The 25,129-nt window shown below is 39.1% G+C and overlaps 1 protein-coding gene across 10 annotated transcripts in view; it reads right to left on the bottom strand.

Annotated features, from left to right (window-relative positions):
- FKBP5 (FKBP prolyl isomerase 5) overlaps positions 1-25,129 on the bottom strand; it is a 109,693-nt gene that overhangs the window by 19,489 nt on the left and 65,075 nt on the right. For all 10 annotated transcript variants that reach the window (XM_041760087.1, XM_041760105.1, XM_041760132.1 and 7 more), the window contains 4 exons: positions 21,414-21,556; positions 20,351-20,465; positions 6,168-6,324; positions 483-573 (listed from right to left, as the gene is read on the bottom strand). In XM_041760087.1, coding sequence (XP_041616021.1) covers positions 483-573; positions 6,168-6,324; positions 20,351-20,465; positions 21,414-21,556 — 506 coding nt within the window. The remainder of the gene's footprint in view (positions 1-482; positions 574-6,167; positions 6,325-20,350; positions 20,466-21,413; positions 21,557-25,129) is intronic.

The following is a 25,129-nucleotide window of genomic DNA, read 5'->3' as shown; positions in this document are numbered from 1 at the left end:
TGGATAACAAATTGGAGCCACAGTGAAGGCCTCTCCATGACTCTGGAGAGGGGTATGATCCATTCAACACTGGAAAACTGCACCCTACTCCCCCAAGGAGCTGCTTGGCAGAATGTGAACCTTTTTGTCTTCAACCCAGGAAAAAAAAGTACAGAAAGAACAAGTCTAGGAACAAATAAGGGAACAAGTCTTGGATTCTACCCAAAAAACTAAAACTAAAAAAAAAAAAAAAAAAAAAAAGGCTGACACGTAGGAACAAAATAAGAACACTGAGCTCCTTTGCTGTGTATCAGCTGTGCGCTATCAGCTCTCTCGTACTCTGGGAGCAGTGTCAAAGACAAGAGACAAACTTGGTCACGAAAAGCACAACATACGAATAAACACCATCCATCCACACGACTTAATGATATCCAATTGTCACTTATCGGGAGCTGGCGGAGAGGAAATCTACCATGATTTCAGAGAAGCGGGTATTTTCCCACCTTTTCGAAGCTCTTCAGTGTCACTTCATATATAAGCTCAGCATTAGGCTCGATGCCAAATTTCGGCTTCCCTGCCTCTCCAAAACCATATCTGAAACAGAGAGTAAAAAAAAAAAAACTTTAAAAAGAACTGATGTATTTCCAGGCACTGCCTTTGGTATTTTGAGGCATCACAGTAGCACAGAGCTCTCATCTGGACACTACACACATCAGGGACCCTGAAGACAAACCAGCTGTGGATCAGAAGATACAGTGCCAAAGTGTCGCTCTGTGGCTCTTGAAGAAACCAGGCTAGATTTAGTTTTCTTTTCTCCTTCACCAGCACATGTAATGTAACACCTGTGCTACTTGGGAAATCTTCCTTGATGTGATTTTAAATTTCACTGCTTTTCCTCTGCTGATTTCATATCTAGTTCTTTGTATAAAGTAGCCATTGTCTGGCTATCAGGACTTTTCCCCAAAGCTTTATCAGCAGCACAGAGAAGACAGGCACTGTGATTGTTACAGTGCTGTTCATTAGAGGCTATATTTTAATAAGCTTTTAACTTTAAAGTGCAGTCTCCCTCCAGTAGTATCAATTCCAGTCAGGTAAATAGAGGAAGGGAAGAAGGCTCACACATCAGGAAGGAAATTAATCTTCCCAGTATTTCTGCAAGACATTTAAAAGCACACCAGAACACACAAATGATAGAACAAATGTATAATCATAAAGAACAGCCCTGGCAAGCTCTAACACCTCATCAAGAAAAATGCTCTCATAGCTTTGTGGCTATCACACTATAAAACACTACACCTGTTAGCCAAAACTTACCAAAGAACATAACTGAAGGTATATAAATTGCTTTTTTGTTTTTATTTTCTTCCAGGTCATTGAAGGTCTTTAAACAAACCTAGAGCATTCAAAAAGCACATATCTCCTGTAATGGCAATTCTGGTGGCGTTGTCTGTCTGGTCCAATGGTTTCCCAGCATTCAGTACAATGCCCAGCATGTCATCATGAAAGTGTTCACTGGAATATATTCTGTTCCCATCTTTTTCAATGCTAAACTACTCTCGAGTATAGGGAATAGTACTGCAAGATAACTTAGTAAACCCAAAAGGATGCCAAAACCAGATGGATGCTAAAACCTCCCATTTTCTCTGGGGCAAAATGACTGGGGGTGGGATGGGCAGAGAACAGTCATATCTTGTGGCTTATACCACCCTCTTTACCTCTTGCCTGGATTTTTCAGGAAGAAAATGCTTACTCACCTCTGCTATTACACAAGAAAATGAAAGCTGGAGCCAGAGAGGTACAGAGATACAAAGAGAATTGGTAGGAATGAGGTGTGGTAGTTTTAATAGCAGGGCAAAGGGTATCTTCAGCAAAGAAATCAAAGAGGACATAATTACCAGTGGCTAATTTTAGGCAGTCATGACTAGTTTTCTACTTGGAGCTCTTAGACCTATACATCTATTTGGTTTTTACCATTTGGTAGATAGCAAACATTCCTTAACTGTTGGGAACTAGATGGATAGGGGAGTCCTTGCAGATCATCTGTACTGACAGCATGTGGTATTTGGAGCCCTGTGCTAAACAGGTACAAACCCAATAATTGATAGTCTGACACTTGCCTTAGGTTAGTGACTGTTGACAGGGGTGACTTTAATCCCCACCCCTGCAAAAGAGACATTTAGCAGTATCTAGAGATTTAGGGTTTGCCACAACCACAGGGGTGCTACTAGCATTTAGTGGGTAGAATATCCTACAAGCCACAGAACAGCCCCCACAACCAAGAAATATCTGGCCCACAATGTCACCAGTGCTGAGGATGAGACAAGCTGCCTTAGGGGCACTAGTGAATTGAAGTCCCAAGGCTGGGGGCAGGGGGGGGGCTGGGTCAAGGAATGCACCAAACTGTCCTGATTCATCATCAATTGGATTAAAGAAGACTGACTGTAGACCTTATATCTACAGTCTCTCCTGGTTTCGAATGGAGAGATTCCATGAAGATTTATGTGAAGTACACCACCCCAGGGAGGTGAAAGCCCACACGCCAAGCTGTTTTGGGAGCATCTATCCTGACTTCCAAGCTATACAGACAGTTGTCTGACTTATGTCAGATTGGCCTGGGCCAAGGGCCCACGGCACACAAATTCATCTGACTGAAAGACAGAATGCCACAAATGGAATTCCCAGACTTAGCCCAAAGACGAAAGCTGGGTTACAGTAACAGAAGGAATCTGGTATTAATGTTCTTGAATTAACGGCAGACAGCAAAGATACAAAACGTATCTGCACATGACCATTAAGGCTTCACGTGCATACAAGAAGTACCACAAGTGCTTACCGACTGCTTCATTTTTACAGATAAAGAAACTGAGGCTCAGAGGGGAGTGTTTCTGGATGTTAACACAAAAAGGCAGTGGCAGAGCCAGGATTTAAATTCAGACTCTGTGTGTCCCCAGAAAACTGTTTATTTTTAAACCCACACTGCCTCATAATTAAACATCATGGCTGTTGGCAGCCTGTCTTTTTGTTTGGGACTGGTGCAGGACAGAAACACAAGGAAAGGGAGCAAAAACACTGTAACTAGCTGTACCTTACCTAAAATAAACAACAGGTCACAGTATTAAACACTGTATAAAAGACACTCTTCTGTTGAGAAGAAAGAAAACGGGTTCTGTGGAAGTGTTTTATGAGTTTATTATGAAAATATCCTACCAAGGAGTCTCTCAGAGTCGCAGAGGTGTGCCCTGAACATTTTCTAGAGAATGAAACACAGATGACGTGAGACAACTACAGAGTGTCCATTTGCAGCAGCCACATGTACAGCGACACTCAGATGCAGTATTCTGTGCTGTGTGGGGATCTGAGCAAGACAAGTAAGCCCAGTGTGAGCACTCACACCGCTTGGTGTGGGGATGGTCTACCTATATGGCTAGTCTTATATAGTGAACCTACGCAAAGCCTTACACCACAGAGTGTGCATTTTATATTACTCCTCAAGAGTAATCTTGAAGAGAGTATGTTCCTTTCTAACTGTGATGAGTTATTTACCATGAGACATATGAAAAAACTTATACCTAGAAATTTATTAAAACTTGATTACTTTTATGATTGAAAATATTTTAAAAATCTACCCTATGTTAAAACAGGGCTTCCTTTTTCTTGTAGTCTGAGGGTAAAATAGAATAGAAAAATAGTCACCACAGCAATAACAGCTAATGTACTGAGAGTTTATGTGTCAGGCACTCTGCAAAGTTCTTCACATTCATTAGACCTCCACAACTTTATATGGTAGATACTGTAGAACTTAAACTTGAAAGCATACAGTGGACATAAATACCACTCTCTTTATATGGGTCTAGAACTATAATTGTAGAAAGCTAGATTAAAAATAATGAGATATTACCTGGATATGGAGGAGAAGCTCTCTCTATGCTCTACTTGAGTAAAGAATAGTTCCTTCTAGAATGAGAGAAATAAGTTCCCCTGAAGGTGAAATACAACTATAGAGTAAATGTAAATAAAACACACTAAAGCAGGAATACAGTAGTGGAAAAAGGATGACAGAGAAAAAGAAGATATGAAATAAATGGTGCCTCCTTGAAGGCTCTAAAACAGATCAAGGTATAGAGCATTTGGAGACCTGGCCAAACCCACCCATGAGAAACAGGATCAAAGCTCAAGTTATGAGGGCAAAGGTGAATATGCCACTGGATTACTTTTGAGGCTCCTAAAAGGCAAGCAACTGTACAAAAGGCACGATGGTACCTATTGGTAAGTGCAAGCCATCCAGATTCTCAATAACTCAAACTCTAGGGACTGAAATCCAAGGAGCCAGAGTGGGAGGAAACTCCAGATAAGCAGATGCACTTTCATGCAAACAGAATCAAAACACCCTGGTTTCTCTCAAGGGTCCCTTTCTCAAGATAGAAGGGTTAGATTGGTATAATTTTAGGTCTAAAAATAATACCAAACATGTTTTCACAAGAGAGACTGTTAGTGTCTGATAGTTCTAAGCTGGGAAGTGCTAATGGATATCCTTATGATGGGAAAAATTTAGGCAAAAATGAGTCATCTCCGCTGCCTTTAGATTCAGGAAGAACACTTTTTTTTTTCAGAGGCTCTGTATAAGAACAGGTGGCACAAATTCAAGTGGTAATAAATCATCCAAATGTTTCTTCTACTTCCAACCCTCACATGTTTTACTACCTCCCACCTAATTTAGAGAAAAGGAAAGAGGGGGGCAAGAGAAGCACATGAGATGAGCCAATAGCTTCCTGTCTTGGCAATAAAGCAGGCAAAACAAATAAAACAGCAAAACTTGCCTGTCAGTCCTATCCTTGACACACAACAATCAAGTAAACAGGCTTGCAGATCTTTGTGATACTACATGGCCTATTAATTCACTCCATGACTTAACTGTAGACTGATTTGTTTCCGCTGTTAGCATTAACTTCATTGAAAAAACTAAAATGTTGATTGCAAAAGCAAATGTATGTTTTTGTTTTTTTAAAATTGAAGTATAGTTGAATACAATGTTGTATCAGTTTCAGGTATGCAGCATAGTGATTTGACAATTCTGTATATTACACTATGCTCACCATAAGTACAGTTACCATCCATTACCATGTAATACCAGCACAATATTATTTACTATATTCCCTGTGCTGTACCTTTCATCCCTGTGATTGATTTTATAACCATAAATTTGTATCTCTTAATTCCCCCTTTGCGTATTTCACCTAACCCCCCCAAACCCTCTGACAACCAGCAGTTCCTTCTCTGTATTTGATTGTTTTGTTTGTTCATTTGTTTTGTTTTTTAGATTCCACATATAAGGGAAATCATATGGTATTTTTCTCAGTCTGACTTCTTTCACTTAGCATAATGCCCTCTAGGTCTATCCATTTTGTCACAAATATAAAACACTGATAAAAGAAATTAAAGATGACACAAATGGAAAGATGTGTCATGCCTTTGGATTGGAAGTATTAATACTATTAAAATGTCCATACTATCCAAAGCAACCTACAGATTCAATGCAATTTCTATCAAGATACCAAGAGTATTTTTTTTGTTAATATTTTATTTATTTATTCATGAGAAACACACACAGAGAGAGAGAGGCAGAGACACAGGCAGAGGGAGAAGCAGGCTCCTTGAAGGGAGCCCGACATGGGACTCGATTCCGGGTCTCCAGGATCAGGCCCTGGGCTGAAGGCAGCACTAAACCACTGAGTCACCCAGGCTGCCCCCCAAGAGTATTTTTCACAGAACTAGAATAACCCTAAAATTTATAAGGAACCACAGAAGACTCTATGTAACCAAAGCAATTTTGAGAAAGAAGAACAAAGCTGGAGGTATGATACTCCCAGACTTCAAGATATGCTACAAAACTGTAGTAATCAGAACAGTATGATACTAGCACAAAATAGATGCATAGCTCAATGGAACAAGACAGAGAGCCCAGAAATAAACCCACACTTATTTGGCCAATTAATCTATGCCAGAAGAGGCAAAACTATATAATGGAGGAAAAAAACAGTCTGTTCAATAAATGGTGTGGGGGAAACTGAAGAGCTACATGCAAAAGAATGAAAGTAGACCACCTTCATATACCACACACACACACACACACACTGAAATCTCCATCCTTTAGGTAACTTCACTGTGTATAGAACTGGTATGCTCCTTACCGTGGTCCAAGATATAAAATACATTGTTCTTCCCGTTGCATTTTCTCCAGGGCTTTGTCAATTCCAATTGGAATGTCATGGTCTTCTCCTTCCCCAACAATGAAGACCACATCTCTGCAATCGAACATCCTGCCATCACAGCGGCCTTCCAGGTGGACTGAAGAAGAGGAGACAGGTCTGTCAATAAAGGAGCTCCGCAGGGCTTGCTAATTTAGGGAAGGGATAAAGGCTTATTTCCCCTTTCTCATTTCATCCAGAGACAAATAGGGTATGTCCTGTTGACACTTAAGTCTACCAGTCTGAAAATTTAAGGGTAATCCTATTTTTTTCTAAGTTTAAGCTTATAATTATTAACAACTGTATCAACAAGATAGGCTGGGGGCACCTGGGTGGCTCAGTTGGTTAAGTGGCCAGCTCTTTTGGCTCAGATCATTATCTCAGAGGCTTGGACTCCACACTCAGCAGGGAGTCTGCTTGAGAATTCCCTCTCATGCTCTCCCTCCCCGACTCAGGCTCTAAAATAAATAAATGAATTTTTAAAAAATAATAAGATAGCTTAGTGGATACTAAAACAAAGTGGAAACACAGGTTTAACCTACTATATGACAGATTTCCTCACCTGTAACACAGGATCAAGAAATGCTAAAATATTTGATAGATAATTATCAAGGTGTCACAAATTTAATATCAAGTATATAGCGACTTAAACATTTATGACATCTTGACTTCAGATGCTTGGAAAAATATAACTAAATGACTATTTCCCCAAAGATAAACAAAGGTTAACTACATAAAGAAGCTTTTCTTAAGAGTTCTAATCTCATTCACAAATAAATTTGAGTAAACAGAAAACCCAAAGCCAATGTCATCAATAACTATATCATAGCTATAGCCCTTAGTGGAGTGATAACTGTAAAGTGTGAAGGAATTATTAGTCTACTATAACTTCACAAATCAAATTATTGAACTATCTCTTCTTAAATGTTAAGAGGTCAATTTCTTGGGGCCTGATTACCCATTCTACTCAAACTCACTCAGATTATTCCCAGGATAATTTCATATATTAGACAATGAGCTTTTATGTTTCTTCAAGACAAAATAGGAAAAACACATTTAGACACATTTAGGTCTGTGTATTTTTCTCGATCTATTGACTTTTTTTCTAAGATAAACAACTCTGAATCTTTCCATCTATTTTTTATATCATTCTCTTCCATTTAAGTCTTTGACTCAGTAAGAAAAACAATGGCTCATGCAATAGCACAGCAGTCATCAAGCAATGTAGTAATTGGTCTTTCCTAAGATAATTCCTTATTCTAATTTCTGTAATATAATGGCCTAGATTGAAATGTAACAATTTCCTAAAACACTTCTTTTCTACTGCTTTCTCTAACTTTACCTTGCTTAAGACTAAAAATTACTCATTCTGTTATACTTGTTTCATGAGACAACTATTGGTTTCCAAATACAAATTCAATTCCAACTTACTCTACTTTTGAATTACATGATCTCAAAGGTCCTCTGAAATTCTATAATTTTATAAATCCATGACCCAGTGATATAGTTCTCGATATAGGCCAGAAACCAAGCTTCAAAGCTAATTCCTGCAGCTTATCATTTGATCATGTTACCCTTTAAGCCCAGGCCTGAAAAATTAGAGAAACCTTGAAAAGTAAACAGTGGTGGAATAGACATCAAGAGCCATGATGTCACCTAGACATTTATGCTTCAAAGCTCTTTACCCTTTTCTGATTTAGACCTTCCTGATGTGCTTCCATCACAGATGTAGGATGGATTTTAAGCAGCTTGGGACAAATTGGAGGGAGGCATGACCCTCCAGACAAAGGCAAGAAATACAGTGGCTCTCAGGGTGGAGTTGACATATAGGAATTTGGCTCTACGTCCCACAGTCATAAATGTAGATTATCCAAACAGTCACTTTTGGAATGCTCTAGGTAAAATAAAACTCAACCAACTTACAGCACATAGAAAATTCTTTTGAATTAGAAAATATTTTCAAAATAAATTCAATTATTTTCAAATACATCTAGAGAGGTTCTGAAGGGTGTCTAAAGCTTAAGACATTTTTACTAAAATAAAAGCTGTTGTTACTAAAGGAACTGAGAGTTCTGAAAAGTTTACGCTCTAAAATACTTTAAAATCTGCCCAAGATATTGATGGAGACTCGTGTGATGATACTTTCATGAAGTATCATAAAAACAAAAACAAACTGCTGAGCAAAGTGCATTTCAGCTTATGAATTATGGAATATTCTCAAGTATTGAGACTTATCCTAGTACTTCACAATTTAGCTGACAGATTTTTCTGTCAGAGGTTTATTGTTAGAAGTATCTTCCTCCCTAAAGGAGAGTACATTTAGTGGAGGAGGAAACTATCAGTACATTCATTGTGGTTTTTGGTTGATCAAGTTTGAATGTTTTCAAAACAGGAAATCCAGAGACTCTGCAAAGGATTCCTGCCTGTGTGTCAGTTTCCTAGGCTAGTTTACAGCTTGATTCATGTACTTGATGTTAAAATTATATAAATAATTTCAGAAGTTCTTTTTATGGGGACAACCCATCATATTAGAGAGGGGAAAGATTGGCTACTAATCAACACGTTAGGAAAGATCAGTGAAGCAAGCAAGCTGAAAAAACAAGTTCAAATTATAAGGAAAGTAAGCAAAGTATGATGAAAACAGCTAGCCTAAGAGAGACAATAAATGATAAAACTAGCGTTTATGGCCACCTGGTAGGAAGGCAAAAATCTGCAATAACTCTTGTACTTACTACTTTATTATATGGGCTAATTTTTTTTCTGTTAAATCTAACTCTTCTAAGTTGGAGTTGAACACTACGTACAGTACCATAAAAATCTTAAACCGATACATGCACACGCACACACACATACACACACACACACCAGTTCATATGTATATATAAAACCACTATCTTTTAATCTGGAATGTCAGAGTAAGAGAAGGTACCACAGCCTCAGGGAGTATACACCCCATTGATTCTTTACATCTATAAGTAGCAAAGGCTATCTCTCTTAACTGGTTTCTAAACTCAGAACACTGGTGTGACAAGTTCTACAAGACTGCTGACAAGAACTCACACAGTACCCTGGAGCCCCAGAAATGAGCACCATGGACTGCCACAGCAGAGGCCCCCCTTCATGGTGATAGATGTAAACGTGCCTGGCTCCTACAGGTCCAGTGCTCAGCTTTTTTTGTTTTTTGTTTTTGTTTGTTTGTTTGTTTTTAATTGTCTCAACAATCGATACCAAAGGAAACCGTAGCAACTCTAGCAACTCTGGCTAAGGAAGACGCGTGGTTGCTTTTGACCTTGCATCTCTTAGTGCAAATACTCACTTAATAAATATTTAATAATAACTAACATGACTCACTGGGAGCTTGGCCTCTAGGGCTCAGGAGGTCTGTTGCTAATTCCAACCAGCATGATTTACGGGAAGTAAATGATCTATGACGTGCCCAAAGAGAATAAAGTACATACAGGATGCTTCTACTTAGGGCTTTTTTGGTAGAGGAAAAAAAAATACACAAGTTAAAAAGGAACATTTTCTCTTGACTTAAAGTCTATGTAACTTGGAGGGGGGAGGTCCTCCAAATCCCATGAAGTCAAACCAAATGAAATTACCCGAGCTTTGCTGCGCAATCCGAGTGTAACCACATCAAGTAAGCCGGGTCTGCTGCAAAACATCACTTAAACTGGAGCTCTGACTTATTGTTCTCTTACTGCCCTAGAGCAATTTTGTTTTGAAGAGCACAGAACACCCTGTTCTGAATGTGGCTGGCACATGAACTCGATGTGCTGACAGCAATTTGTACTCTGATTAAAATAGGGGGGAAAAGGAAAGAGAGTGTACTGCAGTAACAAAAACTGGAATGCAAGAACCCAAAAACTGTAGAATTTGTATTTTAGGAAGCAAAACTGAGGAGACTCCATAACCTAAAAAAAACAACAACAACACCCAAAAAAACCAGTGCTGTAAGTGCTCCAGCCTAGAGACGCTAGCTCTGCTAAGTGTCTGCTTTTCCCTTTTCTAATTATAGTAGCTGGTGTCTGATAGCTTTGCACTCATTCCCAAAACAATTACTGGGTCATGGGGATCTGAATGGGAATGCTGTAATGGCATTACTACTAGACAAGACCAGTCATCTCGCCAGAGAAAACCAGGTTGTGACAGGTTACTCCCACATGGCAAGGGTTTTCTCTGCTGCCTAATCCATGCCAAATGAGTTTCTGCCTGCCCAATAGAGCTGAACATCCAAGAGACAGTGGATTCTTAATGACGCCCTGAAACGGCAAATGAGGAAACAGAGATAGATTTCTATAATCAGGAGAGGCATATTCATCACTGATTAGAAGAGAAACTGTTCCCATCAAGCATGGTGGTCAAGTCCCCTGTCCGCACCCCCCGCCGCCCCCCGCACTGCCTCCTCCCTCCTCAGCACCACTTTATACCGTGGGAGAGGACCAAATACCACTGTGCGATTGCTGACAGAATTAAGGGGCAGATGCTACCTACCCAGGACAGTCAGGCACCCTGGCTACCTGAATAGAATAATCCATGCAACTGGATTATAGATCTTCATCTAAATAGGAGGCACATGCACAGTGATAAACTCTACCCCAACACAAGCCCTCATCACTCCCCTCTTTACACAGGGACAGCACTTTGGTCGGATGTGGACTCCAGTCTCATCCTGCCTCTTTATAGTAGTGGCTTTGGGCAAGGTCATCTAAATTATCTGAAGCTCAGTTTCTTCAACCACAAAATAATTCCAGCTAACTCATTGTTGCCGAGAGGATTAGATCAGGGCCCAGCAGCTGGCATTCCTTCATTTTCACGTCCAGGATCTCCTCTGTGAGACCACTGTGATCTGTGTGGATGCACAGAGATGAACCCAATGGAAGTTAGCTAGGATTATTTTCCTGCAATTAGTGGTAATTTAGACCAGATTAAACATATTTTAGAACCTGGATACAAGAAGCCACTGAATGGCTCCAGGGAGAGCACTGTTGCAGTATGAATGGAACTAAAAGTAGGCGAGGTGAAGGCCATGTCTTACACTTCTTTTGTACCTCATAATGTCTACCACAGAGTTCAAGGCCAGAAAGTTAATATTTACTTAACAATGAGTTTGAAACAGGGCCTTAAGGAAAATAGTAGTAATTTTCACTCATAGAATTTTCCTGTTTGAATGTTGGTCAGTACTCCTTTTTTTTTTTTTAAAGATTTTATTTATTTATTAGAGACACAAAGAGAGAGAAAGGAGAGAGACAGGCAGAGGGAGAAGCAGGCTCCTTTCAGGGATCCCTACGTGGGTCTCCAAGGTCTCCAGGATCACGCCCTGGGCTGAAGGTGGCACTAAACCGCTGAGCCACAGGGGCCTGCCCAGTACTCCTATTTTTAATAAATTCCAAGAGCTATTTAAAGTTTTTACTGATATGGAGCTTTTGTCCTTTAACACTATTTTAAAATAAATGATTCATTGGCTGGATTTTTTTTAAATAACAAAAAAGGACTATTTTCTATGAGGATTTTATTTTACCTGAAGACTTGAATATGCCTTTCTAGAAGAAGCTACATAAACAAGATATTTAAAAGAATAAACACTGTCCATTTTAGACCAAGTGCTATACTATATTTTTTTGTGAAAACATATAATAAAGTGGTTTCAAGAATTTGCTTTCTTACTGGAAAAAATTTACCAGGACATTCACAAATACTTCAAAAGCATGTGAAAAACAAAACCAAAGAACCCTCATAGCTCTATTAGATCTCAACATGTACATACATGAAATAATTTCTCTATTCAAAATTGTTGGTACCATTTTGTTTTTGATATTTATTTATTGAGAGAGAGAGAACGCATACCTGAGGGGTGGAGGTGGTGGTAGAGAAGCAGAGGGAGAGGGAGAAAGAATTATCAAGCAGACTCCACGTCCAGCATGGAGCCCAAAGTAGGGCTCAATCACACCACCCTGAGATCATGACCTGAGCCGAAATCAAGAGTTGGACACAACAAAATGAGCCACACAGGTGCCCCAAGAAAAATCATTTTAGACAATTTTGCCTCCCCTCTCCATTGCCCATCTGCACCACATTTTGTTAAAATGATCCAGAGACTAGTTCCAGATTGTTATTATTATTTTTAACATTGTATTTTTGCCATTTCAGGGATCTGTTAAGTTAAATGCAACTTTACTGACACGGGAAGTACTCTTTTTTCTCACTAATGTTGCTTATGCCTTGAAGTCTTCACTTCTTGGCTTTATTTTTTGTGTTATTTTAGTATATCCTACAGTATTTTTTCAAAAAGGATATAAGTCTGCATATTCCAAAAAGTTGATTTTGTTCTTAAAGGATGAACTGAGTATACAACTCTAGGTTCAAAATACTCATAGTTGCGGGCAGCCCCAGTGGCCCAGTGGTTTAGCGCCGCCTTCAGCCCAGGGTGTGTGATCCTGGAGACCTAGGATCAAGTCCCACGTCAGGATCCCTGCATGGAGCCTGCTTCTCCCTCTCTCTCTCTCATGAATTTAAAACAAAACAAAACAAAACAAAAACACCTCATAGTTGTAATATTCAAAGTGCTGTCATGTAGTATTTAGTGTCATGAATAAATCTGATGTCATTCTGATTCTCATTCCTTTGCTTAGAGTTTCTTCCTACCTGGAAAAGTTCAAAATTTTCTTTTAAGCTGTGGAATTAAGAAATTTTACCAGAATGTATCTAGGTGAAAAAGCACTCTTTACTGCTGTAGGACACTTTCAACTGGCCCTTTCAACCTTTGAAGCTCTTCTATCTTTAGGACAATTTCTACTATCACATATTTAATTAGATTCAAATGGTCTTTGATTTTTTCATCCCTATCTTCTTTCTTCCACCTTCCATATCTTTGGATTTTCTCACTCTATGTTCTGAGAGATCCCTAGACTACCTTTTTTATATCACCAATTCAAAACTCTGGGACTGCCCGTTTTGCCTTTCAACCCTTCCCCTGAATTCCAGTTTTGATAATAATATTTTTAATTTCCAGAAACTTTATCTTCACTTTCCTTTTTCAGAGAAGCCAGGTTTTTGACTTATGAATTTAATGTCCCGTTATATATTTCTGAAGACAGTAATTAGTATCTTATTTTTTTTCATTTTTAATTTATTTCAGAGGGAGGGAGAGAGAGCATGCACATGTGCACATGGGGGTAGAGGGAGGAACAAATGGAGAGGGACAAGCTGACTTCTGTCCTGAGCACCAAGCCCAACATGGGGCTTGATTCCAGGACCCTGAGATCATGACATGAGCTAAAATCAAGAGTCAGACCCTTAACTAACTGAGCTGCTCAGTGCCCCCCGTCCCGCCCACCCTGTCCTCGTAGTATTTTAAAAATTCTCTTCTATTTCTTCTTAGTCCATGTTGGTGCTTCTTTTTCTTTTTCTTTTTTAATTTTTATTTATTTATGATAGTCACACACAGAGAGAGAGAGAGAGAGAGAGAGAGGCAGAGACATAGGCAGAGGGAGAAGCAGGCTCCATGCACCGGGAGCCGGACGTGGGATTCGATCCCGGGTCTCCAGGATCGCGCCCTGGGCCAAAGGCAGGCGCTAAACCGCTGCGCCACCCAGGGATCCCGGTGCTTCTTTTTCTCACGGGTACTTGGTGATGTTTCTTTGTTATCTGGTCATGTTATAAAGGAAGGATTCAGTAAGATCAAATGATTGTTGTTATCTGGCACAGTTTTTCTTAGTGGTTAGATACATTTCCATGGTAGGCTTTTCCCCTAAGAGGTGGACTGATTGTGAAGATGTCTGCGTGGAGAGATATTTACCGAGAAATACCAGAAATATTTACTGAGCATTTACTATGAGCTGAGCATGATGTGCACATGAAGGCTGGGTATACCTTTCCCCAGCGGTGATATACAAAAAAGTCTTCAGGAGCAAAACACTTGAGCCTATTTACTATTGTGCAGAGCTTTTTCACTTTTCTTCACCTTCAAATCTGCTTTAAAAGTTCAAAGATACTTTATGTCTTTTTTCTCTAGGCCAAGGCCTAACACATGGAGTCTTCTGAGGCACATCCCTATTTTAACTTGGAAATCTGGCCTTACTGACTTTAGCCCAGGAGCAAAGACACAGCCAGACCCTAGAGTAATTCTTAATCCTTGGCTGCAAATTAGAATCACCTAGGGAGTTTAAAAATTTGTGCCTGGAGTTCCAGCCTGTGAGATTTAAGATTCTTATTTAACTGGTCTGGGCATCAGGATTTTAAAAAAAACTCCCCAGGTAATTCTAAATTCAGCCAAAGTTGAGTACTGCTACTAAAGTTTACTGCCCCAGCTGTTCCATATTGTTTTATAACAACCATGATGATTGCCCCATAGCCTGCTTTGGCTCCCTTGCACCAGCCGACTGTGTGCTTGGAGTTCTGCCCAAGTTTGTTGAGAATGGTATGTACCTCTCCAGAGAACTTCTCTACACCTGTTTTGAGTTGGATTTCCTGAGTCTAGTTTCCATCAGTCTAATTTTATTTACTTTATATATTCTAGAAATTCTTCATAATTTCTGATCCACTTCTTGCATTCTTCCTATTTTCCAGCATGATTATGGATTTTTTTACTCTTATATGAAATCATTCTCCAAACGCCTTGCCTGTCTCTTATTCACTGGGATCTGAATAGTGAAAGGAGGTAGGAAGGAAGGGTATTCCAACAAACTGAATCCTGCAGATGGCTCTGCTGAAATGTTCACATTTGAAAACACTGGCGATTGCATTTTTTGCATTCAAATATGGTGAAAGCACTGTGGGGCAAGACGGCCACATACAGCCAGCATTTTGATGTGTCTGCTCTAAGCACGGAGGTTAACAAATCAAAAATGTGAAAGACAGGGGGCTTGGGGAAGGAAGAGTGGTAGCTATTTAGAACCTGAAGTCAGTGAGATTAGATTTCTTTTTTTTTTTTTAATTTTTTTTTAAATTTTTATTTATTTATGATAGTCACAGAGAGAGGGAGAGAGAGAGGCAGAGACATAGGCAGAAGGAGAAGCAGGCTCCATGCACTGGGAGCCCGATGTGGGATTCGATCCAGGGTCTCCAGGATCGCGCCCTGGGCCAAAGGCAGGCGCTAAACCACTGCGCCACCCAGGGATCCCGAAATTAGATTTCTAAGAAAGCAAAGCTTAAAGGTAACAATGTAGCTTCTACTGCCAACTAAAGTATGATGACTAAAATATCCATCATCTCAATGTCAATTAGACTACCTTAGAACACTGTGACTTTTTTTTTTAATGGAAAAAGAACAAGATTGAATAAAAATTACAAGATGGTCATCTTAATCGACATAAGAAAAAGCACACTGGAACAGAATCTAAAAGTTGATTTGCAATTATTAGGATCCTAACAGAGAGGGTAAAAATTTCTTTGAGGAGGAACCCTGGGTGGCTGAGTCAAGTTAAACATCTGCCTCCAGCTCAGGTCCTGGACTCAGGGTCCTGGGATTGGGCGGGCTCCCAGCTCAGCCAGGAATCTAATTCTCTTTCTCCCTATTCCCCCCTCCCCTGCTTGTGTCCATGCTCTCTCAAATAAATAAAATCTTTAAAAATATTTCTTTGAGGAAGAATAAATCCTGTCAACTAACATAAGTTTCTCCCTTATTCCAAATACAAAGTAATTGAAGTAAAAGATCACAAGTCAGAAAAGCCTTTTGATTTCAGTCCATAACTTTATTTTTCAAAAACCAAACAAATATCCTAGAGAAATACGACTTAGGTACGATTAGTATTAAGAGCTATAGAATTGGGACCCCTGGGTGGCTCAGCGGTTGAGTGCCTCTGGCTCAGGGCGTGACCCCAGGGTTCTGGGATTGAGTACCGCATCAGGCTCCCTTCAGGGAGCCTGTTTCTCCCTCTGCTTATGTCTCTGCCTCTCTAACTGTGTCTCTCATGAATGAATAAATAAATGAATAAATAAATGAATAAATAAATAAATAAATAAGAGCTATAGAATTAATTTGAAGACTGTTGTTCAACAGGAAAACAAGACAACAAGGAAAAATTAATAATGGGTTCTAGGTCAACCCTGGTAGAGTCAAAAGGATTTGCTAATCAATTAGATGTAGGATATAAGAGAAACAGGAGTCAAGGATTTCCTTCCTTAAATCTATATTCAGGAAGCAAAACAAAGTATATAAGCAGAATATAGAGGGTAGAAAAAAAGAAATTAATTGTCCTTTGTTACATATAAAAAGATTATTAAAAAAAAGATTATCATTCCTGTTTTATAGATGACAAATCTGGATGCCCAAGCTAGTCAAGTAACTTGTCTCAAGTCATAAGAATATCAGGTACTGATTCCAAGATTCAGAAACCAAGTCTACCACTTGCCAAGCCTGTGCACCCCTCCCCTGACCACTCACTGTACCTTTACATAGAAGTGACAGGCACTCTGTAACTCTTGTGTATCTATAATGATATATTATATGATGGATCACCACTGTCTCCCATTCTCCTTCACTGCAGAACTGGCTTTGAATCTAAGTGTACAGGTGACGCTATTAGAAAAGGGATACCTGTAAGGACCAAGAAGACTCCCAAAGAACAAGGTGATCATAGTTTTGGACAGAGACCACTTTTAAGTCAACCCTCTGTCCTCCTCCCACACACAGCAAACTTGTTTCAAAGAGGGAAAGCAGGACACCTTACCCTTGATAAGTGAAAATATAATATAGTTTTGTAAAACCGATTTGTTCCAGTAAACCAAAAAAGGTTTTTGGGAGAAAAAGTAAAAATAAACCATTTACTCTAAAACCTCGCAGGAAAGTACAGCCTAACAATATGAGAGACAACAATCAGTCATTACCCTTTCTTAAGATATTTGGAAACAGAAAAAAGTAAAATGAGATAAAGAACTATTCAAATATTTTTAAAAACCATTGATAGTAGTTACTCTTCATACAAAAAGGAAGGGGTTATAAGAGAAAAAATGCAGGTACCTGCTCATTTGTGCAGAAGAAATACAGGTGCTATAAACCAGGAACTTATATGACTGGTGACCAATGGTAGGTAGGTAGGAAGGAAGGTGGAAATAATGAGGAAATGGGAACAGGTTAGTAGAGATGAGGGGGAAAAATACTTCTGTGTATATCTTTTTGTATAGTTTAGAATCACGGTAATGTTTCACCTACCCCAAACACAAACAGTAAACATCAACCAGAGTGTGTGTGGGACCCTAAATGGAACATAAATGTAAATGAACATAACTGCATTATAAATGAACAGCATAACCACACTGAAGGGAGTGAGGAAAAAGAACTAACCTAAGTTGGAAAGCAGTTGTTTTCATGTATGCTTTAAGGCTCATGACTAAAGGAACTGTACACAAATATTTCCCATATTTAGGAAGCTTATTTTTCACAAGATGTGGGTTAGCAATTCTGAAACTACATTCTATATAAACTATAATTAAGCAGTAAGCAAATATATTGTGTATAATGAGAGTGAGGTTTCTCACTGCTGGAGAAAGCTGTTTTAAATAAGCAAAAGGAGAAGGTGAGAATGAACCTGTGGTGTTGGATTGGAAATAGAAGGGTTAGGATGTACTCATAGTTTGTAATATATATACACAGACTAGTAAAAAATAAATTTGATTGTGTATATTTATGCAGATTGAGGCACACATATTTCCTACATCCATCTACTTGAGAGGTTCTAGAAACAATAACATTCCATAGTATGAGTATACCTAGCACTCAGATCTTGGTTTCTAAATACCATTCTCTAATAAAAGAAATCAGCTGATTCTAGCCCCAGGGCAAATGAGAGCATCCTTGTACCAAAAGTAAGGAAGTACTGAGGTGCCTGGGTGGCTCAGCTGGTTAAGCATCCAACTGTTAGCTTCATTTAGAGTCTTGGTCTCGGGGTTGTGGGACTGAGCTCTGGGTTGCGCTCCATATTCAGCAGAGTCTGTTTGGGATTCTCTCCCTCTGCCCTTCCCCCAGCTTACTCTAACATAAATAAGTAAAATCTTTTTATAAAATAATTTTTTAAATGTTTTTTATTTATTCACTTAGAGAACGAGAGAGAGAGAGAGAAAGACAGAGAGAGAGAGAGAGAGAGAGAGAAAATGAGCAGGGGGAGAGGGAGAAGCAGACTCCCCGCTGAGCAGGGAGCCCAACATGGGCCTCAATCTCAGGACTCCGAGATCATGACCTGAGCTGAAGGCAGATGCTTAACCATCTGAGCTACCTATGCAACCCATAAATGAAATCTAAAAAAAAAAAAAAAAAAAAAAGAGAGAGAAAAATAAAAAGGAAAAATTAAGGAAGTGCTTAAAAAAAACCACAGGAGGTATGTTGAAAAGCACTTTCTAATGACCAAACTTGGGACATTTGAGCAACAACATAAATAAGATAGCAATGAATAATAACCTACAGAATAAAATAAACTCCCATGAGTCCATACTATTATAAACAACTGAATAAATAGGGGAGGAGAAACCCCTCCTTATAGCAGAATTCCAATTACATTGAAGAAGGAACAATGGAAATAGAAAAATCACCATTAGGCAAATACTACAGTTATAACCGTTGCATATAAAAGTCATCCATGGGAAAAACAATCATTCATGGATGCTAAAATCACTGTTAAGGTGTAATGTAAAAGAAGATCTTGGGATCATCCATCTCCTAGTAGTTCTCTCCCAATGAGATACTTAGAAAGGCAAAAATAGGAAATTTTACAAAGCAGAACTTGGCAGATCCCACCTTAACCAAGGGACCAAGTTACTTGGGTCACCTGGGCTGCCCTGTATCAATTTCTTAACTGCTCAAAGATTGAATCTTTGAAAAGTGGTAATAACATAATCTTTGAAATGTAGCTGGGTTGCACTTGTTGCTTAAATTTCCACTATAGGGCAGCCCGGGTGGCTCAGCGGTTTAGTGCTGCCTTCGGCCCAGGGCCTGATCCTAGAGACCTGGGATTGAGTTCCGTGTCAGGCTCCCTGCATGGAGCCTGCTTCTCCCTCTGCCTGTGTCTCTGTCTCTCTCTCTCTCTGTGTCTCTCATGAATAAATAAAAAATCTTTAAAAAATTTTTCCACTATAATAATCAGGGCATTTTTCTAGGTATAGATAGAACAAAAATAGTATGGAATAAAATGGAATTTGTCCTAAGGATGCTTATAATTTAGTTGGTTAGACAAAAACAACAAACAACTGGAAAGGTATAAATTGCATAAAAGGCCCCATGAATGTTATCTTCTCAAAATTTAATAAAAGAAAAAAGCATCTTTGTTTTTTTTTTTTTAAGCAAAACAGTCATGTGTCCACGCAGAAAGCATCTACCGAACACCAAATGCATGTAAGGTGATGCTGGAAACAAAAAGATGAAGAAAGATTCTGGTCCTCAAGGTGCATACTGGGGAAATGGGTAAACACTGATTACAGCATAAAGTGGCAAGTGATGTACATAATGGTATACAGAACAGGCTCTGGGAGGAACAAAGAGTGACCGGGTATCCCAGTCCTCGACAGTATCTCCTTACTCCCAACACAGCAAATAAAAACACGGAATAGCTTTAAGTCATCCAGTAAATGGCAAAGCAACCTGAACCCAGATTTCCTACACAGAATAGAATGAACACTATTATCAATTATGATCTAACTAAAATAAACTTTTTGACCTTGAGGAAAGCCAGTGAGATGGGTTTGAGAGCTCTGAAGGGCACTATAATCTAACTGCTCTGTTTAGAACTCTCTACTCTGTGCAATTTATACAACTTTCCTGAACTCATTTTCCTCATCTGGAGATAATAAATCTTATCTCGTAAGGTTATTTTAAGAAATAAATGAATAAGTACGTAAGGCAGCTAACATAGTTGCTGGCACACCGAGGAGTCCATAGACCTGGGACTTGATGGATAAGATTACCTTTTCCTCACCTTCTGGGTCTGCAGAAGCTCGCACAGTACCTGGCATGGGCATGCTAGATAAATATTTACCAAATAAAGTCAGTATTAAATAAATGTTGAATTTAAAACTATTCTCAGGCTATATTCAATTGTTTATTGCTATAAATAGAGTTTTAGAAAGAAACCTCCCTTTTCTCCCTATAAATGGAATCCAATTTTTAAGGACCAGTTCACTGTTACAGCGATACTTACTTTCTACTGTTGCTCCTTCATTTGGGTTTGAATATCCTTCTCCTTTCTGTTTGATTCTTCGGATAATGCCTCCATCTTCAAATAAATCTTCTCCTTTGAAATCAAGGAGCTCAATCTAGAAAGGAAAAAAAGGATTTGGCTGAGAAAAGACCAAACAGAGCCAATTTAACATACTTAAAAACAAGGGCAACCAATTCTCCTTTCATTTTACAAAATAAAACCCTTTTATATTTATCTATGTATCTCAGTTATTGGAAAAGTAGGAAAAAAAGAACACTGCACTTTCAATACCTGGAAAGAGCCTTCATGTAATGATAATGTCTAGGACTGCATCCTGTGGGATTGCGGTGCAAAGACAGACAGGAAACACTAGGAGGGCTGCCTTGTGGGCAAAAAGCCAGAGCTCCAAGGTGCTGGCCCAGAACTATTTTGTTGGACTCTAAAGGCCACCACCTTTCCAGCCCAGATTCATGGAATTCCCTTTTTAAATGTAAAAATAAATCCTATGAATCAGGCTTATGGACAACTAAAGGTGTTTTTTTTTACCTAATTATGATGTTTCAGGCATTTCCTCCCTTCATTTTTTAAGTCAGATCTTGACAAATATATATAATTCAACACAGGATGAATAACATTATCACCACCTACAGCTTCTAATGAAGAAGTGAGATCTGTGACAAACAGTAAGCCTGTATAACATGAAAATATCTTACAATGTGGTTTCAGTACATTTCAACACTTACCTCCCACATTTCCAACCTGTTTTCTTGTCAATTTTGGGTATGTTATACTCACACCACTGACCAGAACTTCTATTTCTCAAGCCTGGTGTCTTTTGTTTATTTGGATATAACTTTTCTGTGCCAGAAACACGTTTCTAAGAAAGCATTGGCACACACCCCTTGGGTTTGTGGGAAACAATTCAAGAAGCCAAGCTCCAAAATAAATAAGTCGGATCTGATCCTCAATAGCAAGCTTAGCTCCTTGTTCCACTGCCTGTTGCTTCAGAGCCAGCACTATAGTAGAACAGATGCTAACAAGGCAACATCACACACATACTTACCTCAAAAAAGAGAGTTGCATTCGAGGGAATTTTAGGGAGACTGCCAGCAGAGCCATATGCATATTCTGGTTTGCACAGTAAATGGCAGATCTCTCCTTTCTTCATGGTGGCCACCCCAATGTCCCATGCCTTGATAACTTGGCCTAAGAGAAAGAAAAGGTGGTTGAAAGCTGTAGGCCATATTTAAAAATACTTAACTGCCATAAGACACAAGTTCAAACGAATTTCCTATTCTCTTTACATTACACACTCAGGAAGTAGGAGCTACAGAAGAACCTTGTAAAAGCTACCAAGAAATAAACTGTGATTTATGAGGGTGATCAGAGAAGATTCCCTATTGAGAAGGATGAAAGTTGTTATCAGTTTCTTTTTTAATTAAAAAAAATTTTTTAAGATTTTTTATTTATTCATGAGAGACACAGAGAGAGAGAGAGAGAGACAGAGACACAGGCAGAGGGAGAAGCAGGCTCCATGCAGGGAGCCTGACGCAGAACTCGATCCCGGGTCTCCAGGATCAGGCCCTGGGCCGAAGGCAGCGCAAAACCGCTGAGCCACCTGGGCTGCCCTGTATCAATTTCTTAACTGCTCAAAGATTGAATCTTTGAAAAGTGGTAATAACATAATCTTTGAAATGTAGCTGGGTTGCACTTGTTGCTTAAATTTCCACTATAGGGCAGCCTGGGTGGCTCAGCGGTTTAGCGCTGCCTTCGGCCCAGGGCCTGATCCTAGAGACCTGGGATTGAGTTCCGTGTCAGGCTCCCTGCATGGAGCCTGCTTCTCCCTCTGCCTGTGTCTCTGTCTCTCTCTCTCTCTGTGTCTCTCATGAATAAATAAAAAATCTTTAAAAAATTTTTCCACTATAATAATCAGGGCATTTTTCTAGGTGTAGATAGAACAAAAATAGTATGGAATAAAATGGAATTTGTCCTAAGGATGCTTATAATTTAGTTGGGTAGACAAAAACAACAAACAACTGGAAAGGTATAAATTGCATAAAAGGCCCCATGAACGATATCTTCTCAAAATTTAATAAAAGAAAAAAGCATCTTTGTTTTTTTTTTTTTTTTAAGCAAAACAGTCATGTGTCCTTTTGTCAAATCACAAGAACTACTGAACTCAGAATTTTTTTTTTCCTACTTCCAGGAAACCAAAAGTTGACTTTACTACACAACTGTAGAAGTATATTAGCCTATATAGTTGAAATTATATCTTATAATAAGCAGTCTCAAATCCTTTGGGAAACAATAAAAATGTAGGTGACTTAAAGGGATAAAATACAAAAATGAGGTACTATGTCAATAAAAAACTTAAGGTCTGATTCAGGTAAACAATGAATCTCAATGGAAATGAATTTTGAAGAAAGCTGTTATCCTGAACTGAGAACGGGTAGTAGGATATTAGAGAGTAAGGGGAACTCTATACCTAAGTAGGTAAGTAGGGATGCATTTAAGGATCTGCGACTTAGGACTACAGCTTGTCTTCATTAAGTATTACAATTTTTCAAAAGATCAGATACTTATTTTAGTTAAAAATCTGAAAGTTATATATGCCTATTATTAAAGCACACACAAGAGAGAAAGACATAAAATGAAAGGGCATCCATTCCCTCCTTGTAAGAAGCCACTCTTGTTCTTTTATATCTTTCTGGCGTATGCTGTCACATTTTATAAAAAATTTAAGACACAAATGACGGCATACTATACATTCAACTCAGCTTTTCATTTTACATATATCTTGGGGGCACCTGTGTGGCTCAGTCAGTTGGGCGGTCAACTCTTGGTTTCAGGTTAGGTCATGATCTTAGGGTTGGGCTCCACCACAGTGGGCACAGGGCCTGCTTAGGATTCTCTCTCTGTCCCTTCTCCCTGTTCACCCCACCCCCCAATAATATAGATCTTGATCTTTCTCCATCAGTAGAAAGGAGAATATGCATTTTTTTTTAACTTTTCTTTACTTATGATAGTCACAGAGAGAGAGAGAGAGAGAGGCAGAGACACAGGCAGAGGGAGAAGCAGGCTCCATGCACCGGGAGCCCGACGTGGGATTCGATCCCAGGTCTCCAGGATCGCGCCCTGGGCCAAAGGCAGGCGCCAAACCGCTGCGCCACCCAGGGATCCCAGAATATGCATTTTAGAAGTTAAAAGTGCACCCTGTTTTAAGCTTAGACTACCTGAATTAAAATAACAAACCCTTACAAGTGATGTGCAAATTATTTAACCTCTGTGCCTCAGTTTCTTATCTGCAAAATGTGGATAATAATAGTGCCTGCCATATAGCTGTTATAAGAATTATTAGATAAAATGTCAAATGCATAGCATGGTGCCTGGGTTAATAAAGAACAGCCATCATAATTGGGGGTGCATGGTTGGCTCAGTCAGTAGAGCATGTGACTCTTCATCTTGGGGTTGAGTTCAAGCCTCGTATTGGGTATAGAGCCATCATTATCATCATAAATACAAACAGATCTACCTCATCCTACATGGTGGCATAATATCCCAGTCTCTCTCCTATTGAGAAACATATTAATAATGGTATTCTAAATAAGGATATTTGTTCATATATGATTGTCTCCTTTGTTCTAGTATATTTGGAAGGTACATTTCTAGAAATGCAAGGGTGATGTGTATTTTCAGTTTGATAGATATATTGTCCAATTGCCCTTCAAAAATGGCTACATCAATTTATATGCTTACACATGGGTCTACTGTGAAAACAGTCCAGAATCATCAGGCAAAATGTTAAATTTGTTGTTGACAGGTTGGCTTTCCTGTCACTTATTCTTTCCAAAGATTGCTACGTTTTAGACTGGGCCCTTGAGAACATTTTTTTTTTTTTTAACTACCGACTCTGAAATTTTCAAGACATCTTCATGTTGTGGGGGTTACTACTGTACATTTGTTCAAGATAGTTAGTCAAGGGCAACCCCGGTGGCGCAGCGGTTTAGCGCCGCCTACAGCCCAGGGTGTGATCCTGAAGACCCTGGATGGAGTCCCATGTGAGGCTCTCTGCATGGAGCCTGCTTCTCCCTCTGCCTGTGTCTCTGCCTCTCTCGCTCTCTTTCTCTGTGTCTCTATGAATGAATGAATGAATGAATAAATAAATAAATAAATAAATAAAAATCTTAAAAAAAAAACAAATATTCTCTCTCCAAAATGCTCTCTGAAAAAATAAATCTTATTAAATATTAATAAATAAATCATGCTAAAAAAAAAAGATAGTCAATTACTGAGGAACAAAGATCTAGCTATTAAGAATACAAAGGTGGCCATCCCCTTCTTCCTTCCAAGGATCATGCAATGTAGTATGGCTAGTGGAAGAGAAAGATACATGTGCTGTTTTTGTTTTAAGCAAAGCATGGTAAACCCTAACACAGAGTATAAAAAAGGGGGCTTTGGCTTTTGCTTTTGGGTGGGGGTTGGAGCAATCAGAAAAAGCTTGATTCACAGATAAGATCTACACTAGGCCTTAGGGGTCAGAAACATTAGCCTGTCAATTAAATCCACAGGACCCTCAACCTAAAAAAGATCATGCCTGTGCCTTTGCTTTTTTTTCTCATTTGAGAATATGAAGCTTCTTTTTCATTGAGCTCCCAATACCGAATGAAACACACTGAGCAAAGAGCCAGAGTGGTATGAACAAAGGCATTTAATTCTAAAATTGCCAACCCAGGGACTCTTAAAAAGTATTTCTCCTTTGATGTGATGAGTACCAGGTGT

Source organism: Vulpes lagopus, chromosome 1 (genome assembly GCF_018345385.1).
Source record: "Vulpes lagopus strain Blue_001 chromosome 1, ASM1834538v1, whole genome shotgun sequence".
Lineage (NCBI taxonomy): Eukaryota > Metazoa > Chordata > Mammalia > Carnivora > Canidae > Vulpes > Vulpes lagopus.
Note: the sequence above shows the minus strand (reverse complement) of the source record. Positions and strands in the feature narration are given on the sequence as shown.